Source organism: Lonchura striata, chromosome 2 (assembly GCF_050655825.1).
Source record: "Lonchura striata isolate lonStrDom1 chromosome 2, ASM5065582v1, whole genome shotgun sequence".
Classification (NCBI taxonomy): Eukaryota; Metazoa; Chordata; class Aves; order Passeriformes; family Estrildidae; genus Lonchura; species Lonchura striata.
In genome coordinates this window covers 113,949,302-113,970,493 of record NC_140704.1, presented here as the reverse complement: position 1 = coordinate 113,970,493, position 21,192 = coordinate 113,949,302, and the positions used below count along the sequence as shown (strand labels likewise).

The following is a 21,192-nucleotide window of genomic DNA, read 5'->3' as shown; positions in this document are numbered from 1 at the left end:
CAAATTAAAAGCAGAAAAAAAGGAAACTCTTAAACCCTGTTTCTTCTGTCTCTGCCTTAACGCTAGGAAGCAATTTGAAACCAGACTCTTTATTTCTGTACTTCACGGAGGAAGCGTCATGGGGGTTGTGAAAGTTCCCGCTTCCACCCTGGTGATGAAACTTCTTAAAAAAAAAAAAATTAAAAAAAACCCACAAACAAAAAGAAAAGTGTATCTTTGCATAATTTCACAACGCGGCTCGGGGCAGCGGCTAGCGCTGAGGAGGCTCCGGGCCCGCTCCCGCCCCGCCCCGGCCCGGCCCGGCCCGGCCCGGCCGGCACTCGGCGCCCGCCATGGCGGGGCTGGGGCCCGGCGGCGCGGCGGAGCCGCGGCCGCTGCTGCTGAAAATCGTCATGGCCGGAGAGTCCTGCGTGGGGAAGACCTCCATCGTGCGCAGGTACACGGAGCCCGGCTCGCCTCCCGCCGGCTCTCCCGCCACTTCGTACATGGCCACGATCGGTGAGTGCCCGCCGGCTCCCGGTCCGCCTCCTGCCGCCCCTCGCACTCCCCTCCCCGGCGCCCGCGGCTCCCACGCGGCCAGGCCGGCGCTGTCAGCGCGGCACCGGGAGGTGCCAAAGCTCCCTGTGCGGGGCTGGCAGGTGCCAAAGCTCCCTGTGCGGGGCTGGGAGGTGCCAAAGCTACCTGTGCCGGGCTGGCAGGTGCCAAAGCTCCCTGTGCCGGGCTGGAAGGTGGCAAAGCTCTCTGTGCGGGGCTGGCAGGTGCCAAAGCTCCCTGTGCGGGGCTGGGAGGTGCCAAAGCTCCCTGTGCGGGGCTGGCAGGGTGTGCAGCTGTGACCGGCGGCTTAAACCTCTGCCGTGGTGTCACGGCATGTGTCACACTGGCTCCAGAGCCACTGCAAAGTGCTGGGTTGTTACAGTGTCCTTGCTCTCGTGTGGGCATTGGGAATCTGCTCCTGGTGTAAACTTGTGGAGACTTGTTTCTTATTGCCCACAGAGACCCTGCTGCTGTACATCGGTGCAGGCGCAGAGAGAAAAATACAGAGCCCCAGGTCAGCTAGGTTGGAAATGACCTCTGAGATCATCGAGTCCAACCTGTGACCAAACACCGCCGTGTCAAACAGACCGTTCACTGTGTGCCTTTTCTGCTCTTAAACACCTCCAGGCTGACTCCACCACCTCCCTGGGCAGCCTATGCCAATGTCTAATCATGCTAATCATTAGAAATTCTTTCTAATGTCCAACCTAAACCTTCCCTGGCACAGCTTGAGTCTAATTTCTCTTGTCCTGTCACTTGTTGCCTGAGCGAAGAGGCCAATCCTCACCTAGCTACAGCCTCCTTTCAGGTACCAACCTCAGGGAGTTGTCAGATGTCAGTAAAAAGCCCAGTTCATCAATATTTCAGGCTAGAAAGGGCTTTACCTTTGTGTTTATAACTTTCATGATATAAAGATATCTTGTACTGTAGTTAGTAGTATGCATGATGATTAAAGCAGAGCTGTTGCTATGATGGAAATATTTAACCCTACCAGAGACTGAGTCAGCTCTGTGCTGGCACCACATGCTGCAGCTGGCAGGTGATGGGGGGCTCCTGCCTTGGCACTCCCAGACCCACGGTGCCATAGGGAATGGCAGGATGACTGTCCACATGCTGAAAACCTTGTCTTCAGCATGAAGATGTGCTATGTGAGTACAGTGGTTTGATTTTGCTGTGGACATGTTCCCAAATCCTCATCGGGAAATTTTAATTTTTAAGAGTTTGTGTATAAGAATATTTTTTCTTTTATTTAATTTGATTTTGAAGAGAAAACTAAATTAGGCCAGGAAATTGTGTATTCCTGCATTTGGAATTTTCATAGTTCATTTACACATCTTTCAATCGGAGAGGAGTTGGCATAGTGGAATTAAATACCAGACAGTAGCTGTGGCAGTAGTTGGTCCAGGGAATACTTAATGTACATGAGATGACTTGATCTGTCCACATAAGAATGGCTGAACTTTAACCACTTTTTATTTTCTTGCCCTTTCTTACAAAGCAGTTTCTGCAACCAGCACAGATGAAGAGGGAAGAACACAACTATCAGTAAAGTCAGGAAATTGATCCTAATAATAGGCAACTTGTTGCCAGGCTTAACAAGAAAGCCCAAAGAACAACTATAAAAATAACAGCTTTATTGTGCTTTATATTGAGATGTGCTTTACATTGAGATTCCTGATCATCAGGTTATTATTTTGAGACATAATTTCTTTTACTCCTGACTCAGTCCACTGCAGACTGAAAAAACTTTTATATGGTAATAATATTTAGAATATATTTCCCAAGTTGTGACTTGAACTATTTCAAGGAATAATGACGATAATAGTTTTTATGACAGTTTATGGACTAAGATTAAATCTCTTTAGTTTCATTAGTGACACATATTATTGAGATATTTAAGAACTTTTTTTTTTTTTTAATGCTTATCTGGAATATAAATAAATAATCCAAACATGGTATTTGTTACCTAATGTGTTTTTAAAGCTATTTCTGAAATGCTCTGTTCTATTTAATTCCATTTTGCCATGTGCTTTAGAGCTTGGACTTTGAAAAAAAATGGGATTATGAGTGATGGCTTCCAAAAGAGTAATATTGGAAGTGGAAGGTTCCTTTTTCATTGAGACAGCTGCAATGGAGAGGGTGCCCTCAAGATTGTGGTTCCTAGTGGTGTAAAGGAAGAAAACACATTGTGTTTTCTCATTTTTTGATGTCTCCTTCCTCACTGTTGGTACCATCAGAACAAATAACTGGTTTTATCTGGATACCTGTTTCATACAAGCTCAGTCAAATGATCCCTTTCTCTTGTACAGCCTATTAAATGCTCATCTGCTGTCAGGTGTTTTGTCACTTTACCTGTCCAATTGAAATGGTGATTTGAGTAGAGGGAACATTATCCCGACTGTGCAGTTTTGCAACTTCCTGAGTTCCCTGACAAAATCATATGCCATCATCTTCCTTGGTGGAAGAGGGTCTTAGCACACAAGTTAAAAGGTAGTTGAAAGTCTCATTTCTATGTCATCATGAATCACAAATTTGTGTTACTAGGAAAATTCCTAGTGTTATTGCTGGGGAAAAAGCCAGATAAGCATTTTGTAGTAGGCTCCAATAGTAGTGAACTTTTCTAAAATTATGTATTTTGTGAGAAAATGCAAAAAATACATCTACAGTAAATTTTCATTGAAAACTTTTAATGCAGCACTTAAACACTCAAGGCTGGGTGCCCTTTCTCTTCTTCAATTACATAGTTTGGATAAATTACCAGCAGTTATAGTTTTCTAATTAAACTGAAACACATCATAAGGTGGATGCATTGTATTATGAATAGATTATAAAGAATAAATGGTTTTTTTTTATACAGTGGTATTGTGTATAAAGTCGTAGAGGTTTATGAACAGAAGAACCTCCTTGCATACCAGTGAACAGAATTGTGATCTCACAGGCTGTGAGGTTATTTTGCTGTATTGCATTTGCTGTGGTCTTTCAGCACATGTGTTTTCTTAGAGAAAAATTTCTGCAGAGCTGTGAGTCCTCCCAAATCTGTCATAGTTTAAAGTGGTACTTCAACATTAGGATAAATAGTCTGTGTAGATTCCCTGATATTTACCTTAGAAAGGAATAAAGTAATCAACAAAAATTAACCATATTGAAGGTAAATATGTCCTGTGTTATGAACACCAGTAGCAATCCAAGTCTTTTTTTTTTTTTTTAACAAAACTGGATATTCTTGTCACTCTTGTTTTCCTAACAAGAAACAACAACTCTTATCCCATGAGTTGTTTTTCTCAGCAAAACAGGAATTATCAATACTTACGACTGCTCAGACACCTCTCTGCTTCAGACATTTCTTGATATGTTCAGAAAATAATGTGATGCAAGTAATGTGCCAACAACTTGGAGAGGTTAAGTGTGGGCACAGGAGCTGCTAGGAACTACTTCCTGAAGTTGAAGATGCTGTATGACAGGCAGTGGGCTGGGTAGAACCTGCACGGGGGCATTCACCGCCCTCTGTCACTGTTTTCACTGTTGTGTCCTGCTAGGCTACTCAAACTTGCATTTTCTCTAGATAGACGTAGGTTTTTGAGCATTTTCTATCAGGAACCCGCCAGCTCTGTTGGTTTGAAAAGTGTGCTGTAATTTTCCAGGCCAGCTGCAAAAGACTTCTTTGAAAAGGACTTCTACAATTGGCAAAGGGAGGGAAGAGAGGGGCATTTCACAGCTGAATTACCCTGTGGCTGACTATTTTTATACTTTTTATACTTAATTGTCTTTAAGATGCTTCAGTCCTAATATGGGCATTTTTTACTCTTTGAACTACAAAGAAAATAAGTTTTCATGGCTATAAAAGTTGGAAATAGCAAACAGTATTAGAGCTTGTACCCAGCATCCCCCTTCTTGGTTTTATTTGACAGCCTAAAAGAAGCAAACTACATGCTGTTGCATTCCAATAACATTCATCTCAAGAGCTGTAATCAATGCTTGCTTTGTTATGTTGATCATGTTGTATACCAGGTAGGTCTTAAAAGCATCTGAAATCCGTGAGCTGTCTTTGGCATTGTGTATCTCATTTTTCTTTTCTGTCTTTCCAATTTGCTAAGTTTGCTGGAAATTTCATATAAAGACATGAACAATTCATGCATGCAGAACATATTGACTTCTGTTTTTCACTAACATTCATTGACCTTTTAGGTCAATAAATTTTGAAGTTGACTTAAGAAGTCAATATGCCTGATTTTAATTTAGATTAAGTTTTAGTCTTATTCAGCACTCTGCTTCCCTTTTTTACAATTTTTTTTTAAAAGCTTATAGCAATTTATTATTAAAATGTATGTCAACTAAGAACTTTTCCCTATAGTTCTGGGAATCCCTGTCTGGACTATAATTTTTTGCTGTGCTCCCAATGCACCATTTGTAAGTGACACTCCAGCCTCCCAGTATATACTCTGTCCCTCTCAACTGCTTCAAGATCAATTGTAGAAAATGATACAGATAATTAAACAAAACCATGTGAATTTCAGGAGCAAATGTTTTCCAGCACGTTGGAATTTCACCTTACATGAACAAATTTTCCTTAAATCACATTTTCTTCTCACGATATTAATTCCATCAAGGAAGGTTTGTGTAATATTAATTACAGATACCAATTATATTATTTCATCTTTCCCTTTCATTGCAGCTTCAATGAAAATTCATCAAGTATAGGACATGATTATCATAATAATTTTTGAAATCCACCTCAATTCCCTTACCACATAGACACAAAAATATTGTAATAGCATTGAAAGTGCATGTGAGTGCATGCATGTGAGAGTGTACTTGTGAAAATTTTGTGCACAATACATCTGTCCCAAAGGAAGGGAGCATTTCCTCTGCTCTTTTGGTTTTCTGCCATGGGTGCTTTCCTTTGATAAAGTGATTTGGCTTGCACATTCTACATAAATATTAACTTAATTTTTTGTGTGATTTTTTTCAGTCTGTCTAGTTCCTCCAAATGACATTACTACTAGTGAAAAGACAGTGTAATTTTAAGTAGCTATAGTTTGATCTTACGGAATTTTGCCCATACAGTATGGTCAGCTGTCACAATGTTACCCTAACTTCATTTACTATAATTGACAAAAAGAGCCTTATCTTTATCAGTGGGGGAAAAGAGCAATCATAGAAATTATCAAATGCTATTTCAAACTTCAGCAGTGAAGTAATAGGGGGAAACACTGCTTTACTTTGCAAAAATATGTCATTCTAAGATAGCAGCTGATAGCTGGCAGATTCTAATTTTAGAACTGGAACTTCAGCAGCTCATCAATCTAGGTATGATCTAACACATCTGGAGTACTAATTTGACAATTCAATAAAGGCAAATACTATAAATCATAAGGAAGATATCTTTGAGGAAGGATCTGTAGTGTGTTTAGAGACAACATTCTGCATTGATGTTAAGTGTTAATACTTGCTTTTAGCATTGCCTTTCTGGATCTGATTTAGGCTGTAGAGCTATTCCTCTTCATTTTGAATTAAATCCCATGTATGTTTTTCTTTGCACTTAATGCATACAGGCAAGTCCTATTTCTTCTCATGTAACCCTGGAATTTTTTTTAGGGATTTGGAATTAAGGACAGCAAAATTGTGTTGCACATGTGACAGCTGCTTTGTAAGCATTTTTACCTTCCCATTCATAGCTGCCATGCTCTTGAAAATCAGCACTCTATTTGCACAATGTAGTGTTGTGCATAGGCCATGAAACTGCTGTTGTGTCCCTTGCCAATCCATGGTAGTACTTAATTGTGGTTTCAGAGTATCTTCACCTTTCCTTTGACCTGGCCCTTCTTTGCTTGGTATTGGCATTGCTTTGTATTGTATTTGTGCAATGTATTGGCACTCAGCAGTGAATAATTTCCTTTAAAGCTTCCATTTTGAATGTATATGGTTGGCTAATTATTCTTTCAATTCTATTCTATCTATATTTCTAGGAATTGTTCCTTTTCACTTTCTGTCTGAAATTGCGTGATAAATAGAGCTGAGAAACAATCTTCAGAGGGAATCCATCTTATTATGAGAAATGTTACAGATTTTCCTTTTTTTTTCTAGGCATTGATTTTAAAGTAAAGCCTGTAATGTTTCATGATAGAAGAGTGAAACTTCAAATATGGTAAGTTTTATTTAGTATCACAAAAGAAAGCCAACTCAATTGCTTTATGACATGAAAAATTTGATCTACTTTTAATTGTGTGCCTTTATAATGTGTGGGTGCTCCTACTAGATAATTTTAAAATTTGAATCTAGACTGGGAGAGTATATTTTTTTGCAACAGCTAATGGAAGTTAAAAAGTGGCTTGTCACTGGTTTTGCATTAGCAATAGAACTTGCAGCATACAAAGAAGTGCAGATCTATGATCAGTTTGAAATGTGTTTAATTGTATAGGAACATTGAGGAAAGTGACAAAGCAAGAAGATGTTACATTTCATTACCCATCAAATGTAGGTTCAAAAGGGTCACCAAGAGAAATTACTTTTGATAAGATAAATCTTTGTGAATGTGGACTATTTTTGGTTTTGAAATTTTTCTAAAGGTTATGTAGGGCTTCTGACATCTGGCATCTAATACTGAAAATTATCTCTATATACCAGTATTTAACCTGTCAAGGAGTAAATCTGTACATGAATATCTGACTGGTATTGGATCTGCACTTATTCCATCTCAGGCTTTAATGCAAAAATAATAAAGGCTTGGTTATAGTTTTCTTAAGGCATAATTAATAGAATCGTAGAATATGCTGAGTTGGAAAGGACCCATTAGGATCATTGAGTCTGACTTCTGGCCTTGCATAGGACACCAAGAATCGCACTATGTGCCTGAGAACATTGTCCAAATGCTTCTTGAACTTTTGTCAGGGTCAATGCTGTGACCACTTCCCTGGGGAGCCTATTCAAGTGCCCAGCCACCTTCTGGGTGAAAAACCTTTTCCTGACAGCCTACCTACCTGTCCTTGACTCAGCTTCTGGCCATGTCCTCAAGTCCTGTCACTGGTCACACAGAGTGAAGATATCAGTACCTGCCCCTTTACTTCCCCTTGTGAGGAAGTTAAAGACTGCAGTGAGGTCTCCCTTCTGTTACAGAGATATTCAGTCTCCTCCAGGCTGAACAAACCAAGTGACCTCGAACACTCTTTTTATGGCTTCCCCTATTCTCATACCCCTCCTTTGGATGCTCTTTAAGAGCTTAATGCCTTTTTTATATTGTGGTATCCAAAACTGTGCCCAGCACTCAAGGTGAGGCTGTTCCAGTGCATAGCAGAGTCAGTTCTCTCCCTTGCCGGGCTGGGGATGCTGTGCCTGATGTACCACAGGACATGTTTGGTCCTCTTGGCTGCCAGGGCACTGCTAGCTCATGTTAAAATTGCCAGTGGCCAGGATCCCCAGGTCCCTTTCTCCAGCCCTGCCTTCCAGTAAATCATTCCCCAGTCTGTACACACTAATGGGATTATCCTGTCCCAGGTGCAGAATCCAGCATTTGCAGTTGGTGATTGCCCAGTCCTCGCATGTGTCGAGGTCTCTCTGCAGAGCCTGTTTGCCCTCAAGAGAGTTGACAGCTCTTCCTAATTTAGTGTCATTGGCAAACTCACTTAGTACCCTTAAAGTCCTGCATCCCAGTGTTTGATGAAGATGTTGAACAGACCTGGGCTGAGGATGGAGCCCTGCAGAACCCCACTGGTGACCAGACCTCAGCCTGATGTCACCCCATTCACTATAACCCTTTGTGCCTGACCTGTGAGCCAGCTGCTCACACATCACACAGCATGGTTATCCAGCTGTGTGCTGGATGCTTGGTCTGGAAGGTACTGTGGGAGACAGTACCAAAAGCTTTGCTGAAATTCAGTGAGACCATATTTACTGGCTTTCCTTGATCACCTAAGTGGATTACCATTTTATAGAAGGAAGTCAGGTTCAACAACTTGACTTTGGCTTGCTGTGCTGTCTGTGACCAATGACTGTGTTGTCATCCAGGTGTGTATCTCCCAGAATAATATTTTTCATTATTTTACTGGGCACTGAAGTGAGACTGACAGGCCTGTAGTTTCCAGGGTCTTGCCCTTCTTGAAAACTGTGACAGCTTTACCCAGCTTCCAGTCAGCCGGGACCTCTCCAGACTCCCAAGACTGCTTAAAAATCAAGAGAGGCTTTGTGATGATAGCAGCCAGCTTTTTGAGAATTCTCAGATGAATCCTATCAGGCTTCATGGATTTGTATGGATCCAGCTGGGGAAGCAGATCCCACACAGTTTCTGGGTTGACTAGGAGTTGATCATTCACACAGTCCTGGTCTTCCAGCTCAGGGCACTGAGACTCCCTTGGTCTGTCATCTGTGTTGAAGACAGAGAATGCATTAAACACCTCTACTTGTCCATGTCCCTCTAGGTGAGGTGACCATCCTCATCCTGTAATGAGCTGATGTTATTTCTACATTACCTTTTGCCATTTGTGTATTTGAAAAAAAATTTTTATTGTCTCCCATGTTTCTGTCAGCTTTGGCTCCAGTGTAGCTTTGACCACACAAATTTTATCCCTACAGTGGCAAACAGAATCTCTGTATTCTATCCATGTCACCTAACTTTGCTTCCATTGGGCATGCACCTTGCTTATTCATTTTATTTCCTATCAGGTTTCATTCATGCCAGTGATGTCATGTCTCTGGGAGTGGGACAAACCTTGGAGCTTGTCTCATTTGTTCCCCTTTCTTGGTGTAGTAGTGTAGAAACATTTCAGGTTTAGCTATTTTGTAGCAAACATCTCCTGAAGCAGATTGAGGTATCCCATTTGTGTTTCTTTCCTCAGGTTTTGGCATTATGTGTAAGAATCGCTGTGTCCATATATTTTATGGTTTTTTCCTTAAACCTGTCTTCCATCTAAACCAGGTTGTTGTTTGTATCACAGTTTACAAAGGGCTTGTCAAAATATGGGGATGTCATCTGACATCTGATCTTTTTATCACCTGAATTTATATAAAGAAGGAATGGTGGGCTTGACATTAATCTCAGGTTTCAGCCATTGGTTTGGCTTCCCTAGAAGGGCTGTATTATTCAGAATAAATTTCCAGTTTATTTCTTTTATAGCTATATCTGGCACCCATATTTTCTGTCATCTGTATTTTTTCATGTTCTTTTCATGTTAGAGTACATAATTTAAAATTTGGACAATACTCCTTAAAGTAAAGTAATCTTTCTTGGGGATTCTGCAGTTTGATCATCTCTTTTTTTGTTTATTTTTTGTGTGTGATTTGTTACCATTTCCTTCAGGGATACTGCTGGCCAGGAAAGGTTCCATACACTTAGTACCAGCTATTTCCGTGGTGCACAGGGCTTTGTTCTTGTATATGACATCACAAATCTGAAGAGTTTTCAAAGTGTAACAATGTGGATGAACGACATATATGAGGTAAATATATCAGCAATTGATCACTAAATGAAGGTAATTAATGTGTCATTGTAAACAACTGCATGAGATGTATTCTGTTCCTGTATGTTTCTAACCAGAATTTCTTGCATTTAACTCAGCACAAAGTATGATAATATAATTACTGTCATCTGAAATGGAACATGGTTTATATTTAGGAAAGCCCATGTTGATGGAGGAATGTTTTCTGAAGTACTTCTAAAACATAGCTTCCAATCCCTCTTTGTGCATGCTGTGTTATGGTGCTCTTGTCACTGGTGTGGCTATGCATAGATCAGTCTGCATGAGCTCATCCTGGGATTTTAATTAGATTCCATATCAAAATTCTGTATCACAGCCCGTGATTTCCCTTTCCTAATTTCATTACTTCAGTGTAGTTACCTCATCCCAAGATCAAAGGAATTAAATATCCTCTTTGTCCTTGCTGCATATTCCTGTAGAGGATGGTTTCAAGAGGGAGGAAGTGGGGTGGGAGGCTCTTTGGTTAACTCAGCTGCTCGTGGTGCTGCAACCAGAAATACGTGCTTTCATGTGACATAGGAAGTGATTCAACAGCATATGGCTGCCAGACAGGGTATGTGTTCCTGCTGGAGCTTGTCAGAGCTCTCTGTGCTTCACTCTGACTTCCTAATGTGATAGAAAACTAACACTGCAAAAGAAGTTAGAGTGGTTTTTCTGCTCTATTAGTGAGCTTGAGAGGCTCATAGAAAGATCTGACACTTACTGGAGCTGCAGTAAGGTAAACAGGTTGGAGTAGGAAGGCCAGAAGAAGAATGTCTGGAAACAATGTGAAGGGAGAGAGGAGTGGGCAAGCCCTTAGACACGACATCCTTCAGCTGACTCGAACCCTGTATTCCAAGTCTTTTTTGGTAGGTCTCTCTTGATGTGTTCTTTATTAGATAGAGGCAAGGCAGTTTTAGAATAGAATAGTTCAACTGTAAGGGGCCTTCAACTGTAAGCTGCCTGGCCACTTAAGTGCTGACTAAAATTTAAATTATGTTATTTCTTAACAACATTGTCCAGATGCCTCTTAATTTGGCTTGGAAATTGACCGTCTCCCTAGGAAGCCTGTTCCAGTGTTTGACCACTGGCTCAGTAAAGAAATGCCTCCCAATGTTCCAGTCTGAATATCTCTGGCACAACTTTGAGTCATTCCCATGTGTCCTGTCTCTTGATACCAGGGAAAAAGATCAGTATCTTTCAGATCTACTTTCCCTTGTGAGGAGGGTGTAGGGAGCAGTGATTGCCCCTCAGCAGTAGCACAGCAGTTTGTAGTTTGTAGGCTTGTGGAAGTTAGTGTAAGAATACAATCAAGGTAGTGCTCTTCATTGATCAAAATCAAGTAAAGTTTAAGGCAGGTTTTAAAATATTCTTATGGTTTGATGGGGATGGATGGGAAAGGGGGCTTTTCATCTTGGGAAGGAGGGATTGAAATAAAACCATGAAATGCATTCTTTTCTTTCTTCACAGCTTCAGTATACAGCTGAATTAATGAACTACACATGATCATATATCCAATAATACATACGTGGGATATCTCATACCCCATACATTAGGAAAACATTACATTCACATTATCTCACTTTTAAAAACATTACTCTGGTGACATAGTAAATAATTTTTCTTGACCTTAGAGCCATATTAAAAATCTTAGTGGCAAGAGAGCCTAACTTCAGTAATATGCTACAAAGGAGATTGGATGGCTCAATATTCTTACTGGCTTGTCTGCCCACACTTTAAACTAACACATATGTTTTATTGTTTTGTTAAGAAAAGCATGTGCCTTTCTTCTGTTGGCCAAACAAAAGTCACAGCTAGGTGTGCCACTGGTTGTACAATTTCATGGTTAACAAAACTTTAGTTCAGCAAACAGTAGATAGCAGGTTTACTGTTACCTGAAACTGAAAATGTGGATTATCTGCATTCATTTATCTATCTATGTATCTATCTATCTATCTATCTATCTATCTATCTATCTATCTATCTATCTATCTGTATTTCAACATAAAATATTGTTCTGGCTACACACTGGCTCCAAAGGGGTCATATTATCCTGTCATCTCCAATTAGATCAACAGGATGATTGATTCAGTGGGCTACAGTGCACAGCCATAAACAGTGAGCAGGTATCAGGGATGTATGGCTGGGGTGGTGGGAAGGATGAGACTAGCTCCTGTGGCCACCATGCAGGTTTAGATCTAATTTATCAATCAGGAAATGCAGGTTTAGATCTAACTTATCAATCAGGAAATGACACCTGCACAAGCCTGCTTTCAGTTTGTGACATTTTAAAAGTTTTCATGTAGATGTATTCAAGGTATTAAGACTGTTTAATCTTAACCCCTGAAAGTACTTCTGTTAGTTTAAAGTTTAAAAAATGGAAAAATACTCAATCTAAAACAATTTCTAGGAATGTAAATTGCATGATTGATTGTACCAATCTCAAAACTGGCAATTAGTGTTGTAATAGAGCTAGATAGTAATAAAAAATTTAATTTAGTCCTAGTGGGATATCAATTTATGAAGTGTCTTGGTTAAAATATATGGGGCTGTTCATTGCAAAAGAAATGTTTTTAAGCAATAACTGTTAAAAGACAGGGCATTTCATGAAAATTAATTACTTCCTGGAGGTCAGTGACATTCCTTGCACTTGCTTTGGTCTGTGAATGCAAACCAGTTTTTAATTCCCTACAAATGCCCAGAATCAAAGTGACTGTTGCTACAGCACCATTTAAAATATGCAAACGTAGAAAAAATAAATAAGTTTTTAAAAGGGAAACAGAGAGAATACAGACTTCACTAAATACCAGACTAATAGGTGTAAAGCTTGCACCTGAACCAGTCAAACATGAATTTTTAAGGCAATTCAGTTATTACATTATGCTCTCATTTTTGGGTTCTTTGCACATAAAGATTTTAAACAGAAAGTTTTTTTAAAATGTGTTCAGTGTACTAAGCCATTTTTGCAACAGTTGAAAATAACAATCCAAGCAATTTAGTATTCTTAAAATCTCCCATTGATTTTATAAAAACTGGCCAGTCAGTGCAATTATAATTAGATTACCAGTAATGTTCTCATTATATTTCGGTTAGTTTGTGTATGGAATACAGCAGCTTCACTATTAAAAATGAATTATTGTCCAAGGAAATACAAGACACAAATATGCTTCCATATCTGTATTGCTGTAAAATTTGAATTCAGAACTATAGGAAATGAAGTATCATAACTGTACTTTTTAAAAGCATGCTAGAAAAATATACTCGTGCATAGATTAATATTTTAGGACATTACTGGCAAGTCCAATATAGGATATTGGATTTGTAATGCAGTCATTAGGAGCATGATAATTGCAGGAAGATAACTTTAGAACCTTAAACCATTGTTTATTTGTAGAATTGCAGGTTGTGTCCAATTTATTAAAGTGTTCCTCTAGCTGACATGGTTTTTAGCTACTGTATGCACCTGTTCTGAAAGGCTGATGCTGCTTGGCCTTTGAAAATTAAATAAATACAAACAGCTGTGTACCAAATCACTTTGCAGACAACAGTTTTTTCCAGGATGTTTTGAACAAGATTCCAGCTAACATTGGCAAAAGGTTCCTCACAATAGAGTGGTTCAAATGCTCAAATAGGTGCCCAGAGAGGATCACTTAAAAGAGGCACTTAAAACTCCATTCAACAAGGCCTTGAGCAACCTGACCTGATTTTGAAGTTAGCTCTTCTTTGAATGCAGGACTATACTAACTGACTTCTAGAAGTCCTTGCCAACCTAAATCACTCCATTATTCACACATGGCATCTGAGTCTCCAAAAATGGTTGACATAGATGGTAGGTCTTAATTTACTTCTAAATACCTTGAATTGGTTTTAATTGTGCTAGTCTCTCTTGATGTGGCCATGAAGGTGGCAATACCGGCTCCTAACAATTATCTCTGTGCTGGAAATTGTCTGCCATCACAGAATTTTCGTCATGGAGAAGATAATCTTTTCTCGTGCAAGTCGTGGTGACGGTAGTTTAGTGGTTTTTAATACATTAACTTTCTATTTGTCCTACCTGAAGCTATGAACCAGGATATGAACTGTATGAATTGTTGAGTTGCTGCCATTTCTGCATAGTGCCCTTTTTTGGTTTGGTTCCTCTGGTTCATTTGGGAGACTAGACTGCCTTTCAGCATCATACTTAAATAAAAGCAGCACAGCAAACTGCTTTACAAATGTAAATTAGCTTGACTTGAAACTCTTCTCAGTTTTTTCTCCCTCAAATGGGAAAGCTTGATGTTAAAACATCAAATTGTCCCAGTTCATAGATAGGTTTGTCATTATGGCTCTGATAAGACCTTAAAATTCTTGCTCTTGTCATTTTACTAAATTGGTTTATCTGTAGTCCTAGGTTGGCTTTGGGATAAATTGGTTTATATCTACTGCATTCTAAATTTGCTAGTAGACAAATAAATTTCATCATATTTCCACTGAAGTCCTGGAAACCAGGCATTTGTAATTGAGGTCATAAGGTGGCACTTAGGAAAATATGTGGAAAGAGACATGTTTGGCAATCCTAATATGAACACTGCCCATGTGATGCTTTCAAAGAGTCTCTGAGGACAGTCTATTTTAACAAGTTGTTCTTCAGTACTACAAAGGGTAGGTTTCTAGTGTCATTGTATAATGAGTAAAAAGAAAAAGTTTTCCAGTTTTATTGCCTTCTCCAGCTCTGCCTTCATCTTGATGTTTGACCATGTACATTTTCACATATGAAAAGCTACATTTATTCCTTAAATACAGACTATTTAAGAATTCCCATAGTTTATTTATCAGGTATGGGTTCTCAGTTTCACTGTTTAGACTTACAAACAAACTTCTGTTGCCTTTTCAAGCTGTATTAATGAGTAATCAATATCATGCAGCCCTTCACAACTACACCCTGGAGATGTGGGGAAGGGACAAGGCAGTGTTCTGGAAGATGTATCCCTGGATAGATAGCTTTATACAAGGAGTCTCAGTGAGCTCATAATCATCATGGGGAGGTTGCTGCAGGGGAGGTTGGCATCATTCTTGGTAGTCTGTGTTCACCATTTAAGAAGTGAATGGATAGTTTCTTCAATAGTCTATAAGTACAGATATAGTGTAGTTTTCTCATAGAAAAGGTGTCTGCTACTTTTCATACTCACATAAATTCACAGCACTTCTGGAAAATAAAAACTGTAGGGAAAAAAGATCTAACATATGAAAAAACCCCACCCAAATCCCCAGACAAATTACATACAAAAGGAATGAGCAAGATATTTTCGCTTTTGCATCTTTGATTTCTGTTAATAGGCTCATAGTCAGGTTGTGTGTTCCCCTGGCTGGGTGGACATTAAGCAGTGGGGTGAGGGGCACAGGTGGGTGGCCCCTATCAGTAGTGTGCTACAGAGACTGTGGTACTGTGATGTGACTGTCCAGTGCTCTGAGTCCAGGATGTGGCAGCGCTCAGTTTGAGGCTCTGCTGCTGCTCCCTCCCGTGGCCGCTGCTCAGAGCAGCCTGGCTCCTGCTGCTGCCAGATCCAGCTGTCTGGGAACCCAGTGGAAGAAAAACCCTTCTGCCAAAACCTGGTGGCTCCAAACTGTGCCAAACATTTGAGAAGACTCGCTCAGTCTCAGTAAATCTCTTGGCTCCATTTTTTTTTCAGAAAAATACAATGATGAAGTTTTCCTTTTCAAAACAAAGTGGTGTAGGTATTCTCTAGGTTCAGATTGTATTTATTTTAACCTTCAGTAAAATGTGAACTTTGAAATGTTAAAACACAAAGAAAAACGGAGAGAGTGAACCAAAAAATGGCATATTTGAGATACCAGAGTAAAGCTTTATCTGGAAAAAAAAATATTTCTGCCTTGATGAAATTGATGATTTTTAATAGGACGTCATAAATGGGGGAAAAATGTTTCCTGAGTCTATGAGCTTACTCAGTGCTGACTTGCATAATAGGATTTTAACAACTGTAAAATAACCCTCATCTTTTTAGCTATAGATTTTGCATTTGGAAAGCTTATTCCTGAGCTATAAATAACAGAGCATGAAAATATACAGCAAGCTTTTGGAAGCACTGAAAAGCCGTATTTTTGGCCAGTGTACCTGTGTCGTTTTTATGCTAGCTAAACACATGGTCAAACTACTGCCTAGTTGTATTGACTAAATTTTTTAAGACGTCATGCATAATCAATTTTCAGAATTTAAAATGCACATCATTTTGACTAACAATATTCAGTTTTCTAAATGCAAGAAACTGCAAGATACCATCTTTAAAAAAGGAGAACTGTAAGCTTTGTTGGAGGATCCAGACAAAGTGAAAATACATTAATACGTTATACTAATGTAGAAATAGTAGTTATTTGCAGAAGTAAATACTTCACAATATTAATAGCAATACTATTAATAGTAGTACTAATAAATACTTGCTAAAAACCTTGTTTAAATTTTGTTATTGTTTGAAGCTGTTTAGAAAGAACATTCCGACTGCAAAAATTTGTGCTGTTTATACAGAAATTAAGTTACAGAATTAATTCAGTGGGTTTGTGCGTGCAGTATGCAAGTATTTCCCTCTAGACTTTAACTTCACAGTGAAGTCAAATGTCACTTGTAAAACCTTCATCAACCTTCAGTATTCTTCCAAATTAAAGGTTGATTACATAATGAGATTTAATTGTCTATTTACCCTATTTTGGGACTGATATATGTGGTTTTATGTAGAGAGCCACTGATCTAAATGAGTGAAGCTTCAATGTATTCTGAAACAGCCAATGTTTTGGTCTATTAATCCAGGTTAGAATGATTCATTTTTTTATGCCTCTACTTTGTACTCTTACGAAGTTTACTTCATTTTAATAAACTGTGGGTATGAAATAAGTCTAAATGGCTCTAAGGAGTATGGATTAATAAAAAATAAATAGTGTTCCTTAATATTAAATTGTGCCTACTAATGAAGTCTTCAAATTGTTATAAAAGTAGAAATAGACTAAAAATAGTGTTCTCTCATCCTTTAATGAATAGAGGTTTTTCTCTGTGTGGTTGTCCTGTATTTTGTCTTATGGCAAAGTTACAAGAGTTAGGCATTTGATAAAGATCAGAGATTTTATCAAAGTCCCTATAGAGAGTTCTGCAGCCTGAGACCAGGCTTTTTAAGTCATCAGGGAAGCTGTGGGACCATGTACCTCCAGAATAAAATCCATGGCATCAGACTACAGTAGCTTCAATTGTTTGTAGATTGAGATCCTCAGTGTCCTCCATTTAAGCACCAGAAGTGGTTTTAAGTATTATGATTTTCACAACAAATGTCAGATTTCAAATTCCACATGCTGTTGCAGAATTATTCGCTTTCCTTGTCATTATTCCAGTCACGTAGTTACAATGACTTAATCTTAAAATAACATTGATGTGAGAAACCCAGTGCATTTCACAGTCATCATGCAGGCAAGTGGATTAGAGGAACAGAGAAGAAGAGAAGGTCAAAAAGGTAGATTTTTCTTCCTTTTGAAATCAATGAGGTTTTTAAATTTTACTTCATTAAAATCTATTGCCTTCTTCCTAGTGTCTTGGAATAATCAGACTTTTATATTGAGTTTTAACACTTTGAAAGTAATTTTACAGTCTGTGTGCAAAAGTGAAACACAGAGAGGTGTTCTTTCAGGTGCAGCAAATTCCTTCCCTTTTACTTGTGAGTGCTGGATGTAGACCAGAGTCATATGCTAATCCATGAATCTATTACTTTTAGTAGGGCAGTGTCTGTGAATTCAGGGCATTTCCAGTCACTTTAAAGCCTCAAGCTGGAGCATTCATCAGAAGATGGTGCCCATGCACCATGTACTTTATATCTTACAAAAGAGGTTGGAAATTATATGTGGCACTTCCAAGTGACTTTTTTCTGCTCTTTGCATTCTTGCTGTTTTCCTCCAAATCCCAGTAATTGGTGGAAAATATTTGCACATTTGAAGGTCATGAGAGAATTTAGCCTTTACTTTCAAGGAAATTGAGTGCTGAAGGTTAGTGTGAGCTGAAGGTGAAGGGCTTTTGTTGTTTGCTTTTTTCTTACTTGACATTTATTAATGCTGGTTCTCTTTTAGAAAGCAGGTGATGAAGTGGACGTAATACTGTTGGGCAACAAGTGTGATAAGGAGTCAGAACGGGTAGTTCCAAAACAGAAAGGAGAAAAGGTATCTTTAGTACTTTCTTTGGGTCCTTTTGAGTTTCTTAGTATGTGACTGAGCTGTTAAACAGAAAACGGTAAAAAGCTCCTGAATTCCAAAAGTTCTATTAGGACTTAGCACTAGAAGAACAGTTGTAAAGTTCTAGAGTGCTAGAAATACATTAAGTAATCTCTTGCTGATCTCTTCAGAATACTGATTTTTCTTTTAAAGGTTATAATGTACTTTAAAAGTTTTAGGTGTTACAACAGAAATCTTATATAGACTGCATTTTCAGAGTCTTGTTGTAATGTAGAATATTAAAATTAAATACTTTCTGCATAGTTTTTCTGATACCACCCATCAGTGGTATTTTTGCTACAGTCTGACTATAAAGAACTATTCTGGCAGACTGTGCAAAGTGATTTGCATTGTCTCTTGAGTAGCCTTTAATAAGACTGGACAAATACTGAATATCCAGCTCCCCAAAACTGTGTATGTGACATATAGTTGAGACTACAGTAGAGTTTCTAGCTGCTGATCATGGATGGGGGAAAACTTACTAAGTGGGGAGTGCTGTTCTAAAAGGGAATGGCAAACGTCTCTCACTGAGAGCCAGTGAGGAAATTCAGAAGCCATGCTATGACAGAAGTAATTGGGATAATAATTAAATATTGCAGAACAGCATGTTCTGTATACCAGTAAATTTGCTACTGTAAACTGTATGCATCTGTTCTCTGGAACTTGGAATTAGCCCTCCTGTTATGCTTTCAGGCATGGTGAGTCAAGCAGGATGTCTCATGTTTAAATAAAAACACACTGATAGCTTCTTGCCAATTACATAATCCCAGATTAGGAAACTTTAAAAAAATAATACCAACTTTTGGACAACATTACATTCCTGAGATTTTGTAGTTCCCATGCAAGATGCTTTCAGTGTTAATGTACCCTATCTGTGTACAAGGAATAAGGTTGCTGAAAATTACATGTTGTAGTCTCACACAAAGGATGCACTGTCAGAAACCTAGAGAGTCACTGGATGCATGTGCACCAGAGGGCAGTAATAGGGTTTTGCTTAGGATATTAACCATGACATTTTCTGACTTCTGGGTTCTTAACCATGCAACCAAAATGTCTCTTAATGTAGTATTTTTTTTTTTCAGAAATAAATCATTTTCTCCTCCCCAATGGGTCTGCTTTCTAGATTTTGCCTGTGCGTTGAGACAACTCTTCTGTTATACTATTTCTTCTTTTAATATGATTTACAAGGATAAATCTAAAGGATGTGACTGAATGTGCTGGAGAAAGTTCCGTTAGCAGAGAGAGACAGTAATTGTCTTCTCACTCTAAAGAAAAAAATATCCTAATTAAGAGGGGAAAAACAGTTTGGTTCTAACTTTGACAAATAATAATTTGTAGTTACATATTTCATATTACCCTGATAGTATGAACTTTAAGTGTTGTTCTGTTCAGTCTCTTGCACAGAAGAACTCTAGGTTCCCTGGGGATTTCATCATCTATATTGGCATTTCTGTAAAAATCTGTTACAACTGAGTGGCTGTTGTATATAATTTCATTTCAGTTTAATGCTGAGAAATTTTTTTGTTCTTTTTTTTTGCACATAATCATGTAATAATTAATTTTGTACAAACTTATGTAATTGTGATCACTCAGAAATGGAGATATCTAATTTTAACACTATGAAGTATAATTTTCTTGTATTAATTGCTTCTTGTTCACTTAGATAAAAGTTCTAACTCAACCTTCTTGGGCTTCTCTGTTCACCCCCCAATATGATATCTTTTTCATTGAAAGATTAAAATGTTGCAGGTTATATGGCTTGGTAGAATGTGGCTGGTTTTCTCCTATCAACTCTTTCTAACAGAAAAAGCCAAGTAAAATCGTCTTCTTTTTTTTTTTTTTTTTTTTTTTTGCTTTTGCTCTCTTCATAGCTGAAGCTGATTTATAGTTTCAAAGCTGATTTTTCACATATAATAGAACTGCACCATTTCAGAGTATTGCAGACATATCTCTCTGATTCAGCACTAAGAAATCATACCAGCACTTTACTGAGAAGTAGTATTAGCATTACTTATTTTATTGTTGTTGGTAATATACAAGCTTATTTCATACAAGTTCCGCAAACTGTTATCAAGGATATTATAAAGTATAATTTCTCAGTAGCATAATTCCCACAGGTCTGTAAATGTATTTAGGTATTTAATTTATGGATCTATTCAAGATGCTCCCAAAGGAAAAAAAAGCAGTAGTTATTTGAATACACCTTTCTATTGTGTTTTGGAGAGGGAGTAGCCAAATACATGTTCATACTTTCAACTGCTTTACCACTGGACCAGTGGGGGTTTTTGCACTGAGCTACATTTTTGGAGGACTTGCTTGCCACAGAGTTTACAAGTACGCAGGCTAAAGTGAAAAAATGCATACATTAATCTTCTGTGACCAATATTGTGCACATCTATATGTGCACATTGATAGATGTAGTAGGCAACGTAGTAACATGATACAAAGAAGTCTCAAGTACTTAAATTTTTTTTGTTTGATTTGATTTTATTTTTCTTTTCTTTGGTCTTCACAAATAGAGCTTGCTCCCAGGCCTCTGCAGGTGCTGGCTTGGTTTGGGAAGGAGCAGGTCAGCCAGCAGTGGGAAAGCTTTGGATTGGAAATCGCTTAGGAAAGTTGGATGCACCCATAGACATGGTGAAGTTTTCCCAGTTGTGCTGAAAGAGCTGATTATTGTGATTTGAACCCCTGTAAGTCAACTCCAAAAAATCATGGTAGTTGGGAGAGATCCCTTTTGACTAGAAAGATGCCATGACATGTCTTTTAAAAAAGGCAAGGAAGAAGGTTCAAGGAACTACAGGCAGTCAGCCTTGCCTCAGTCACATTGTTTGGCATCTTCATTGATGATTTGGCTGATGATAGAAGGAGATTTGCATGTGACATGAGATTAAGGGGTGTGACTGGAACACCATATGGGAGAACACCAATTCTGTGCGACCTTGATAAACTTGGGAACTGGGCCAGCGGAAACATC

The 21,192-nt window shown here is 38.6% G+C and overlaps 1 protein-coding gene across 2 annotated transcripts in view; it reads left to right on the top strand.

Annotated features, from left to right (window-relative positions):
• The first annotated feature begins 298 nt into the window (after window positions 1-298).
• LOC110468134 (ras-related protein Rab-10) overlaps window positions 299-21,192 on the top strand; it is a 34,869-nt gene continuing 13,975 nt past the window's right edge. Inside the window, exons 1-4 of one of the 2 annotated variants that reach the window (XM_021525739.4) lie at window positions 301-498; window positions 6,619-6,679; window positions 9,824-9,962; window positions 18,078-18,167. In XM_021525739.4, coding sequence (XP_021381414.2) covers window positions 333-498; window positions 6,619-6,679; window positions 9,824-9,962; window positions 18,078-18,167 — 456 coding nt within the window. In that variant the 5' untranslated portion in view covers window positions 301-332. Of the gene's footprint in view, window positions 499-6,618; window positions 6,680-9,823; window positions 9,963-18,077; window positions 18,168-21,192 lie in introns of both variants that reach the window. The other variant, XM_021525738.4, reaches the window with a different exon arrangement.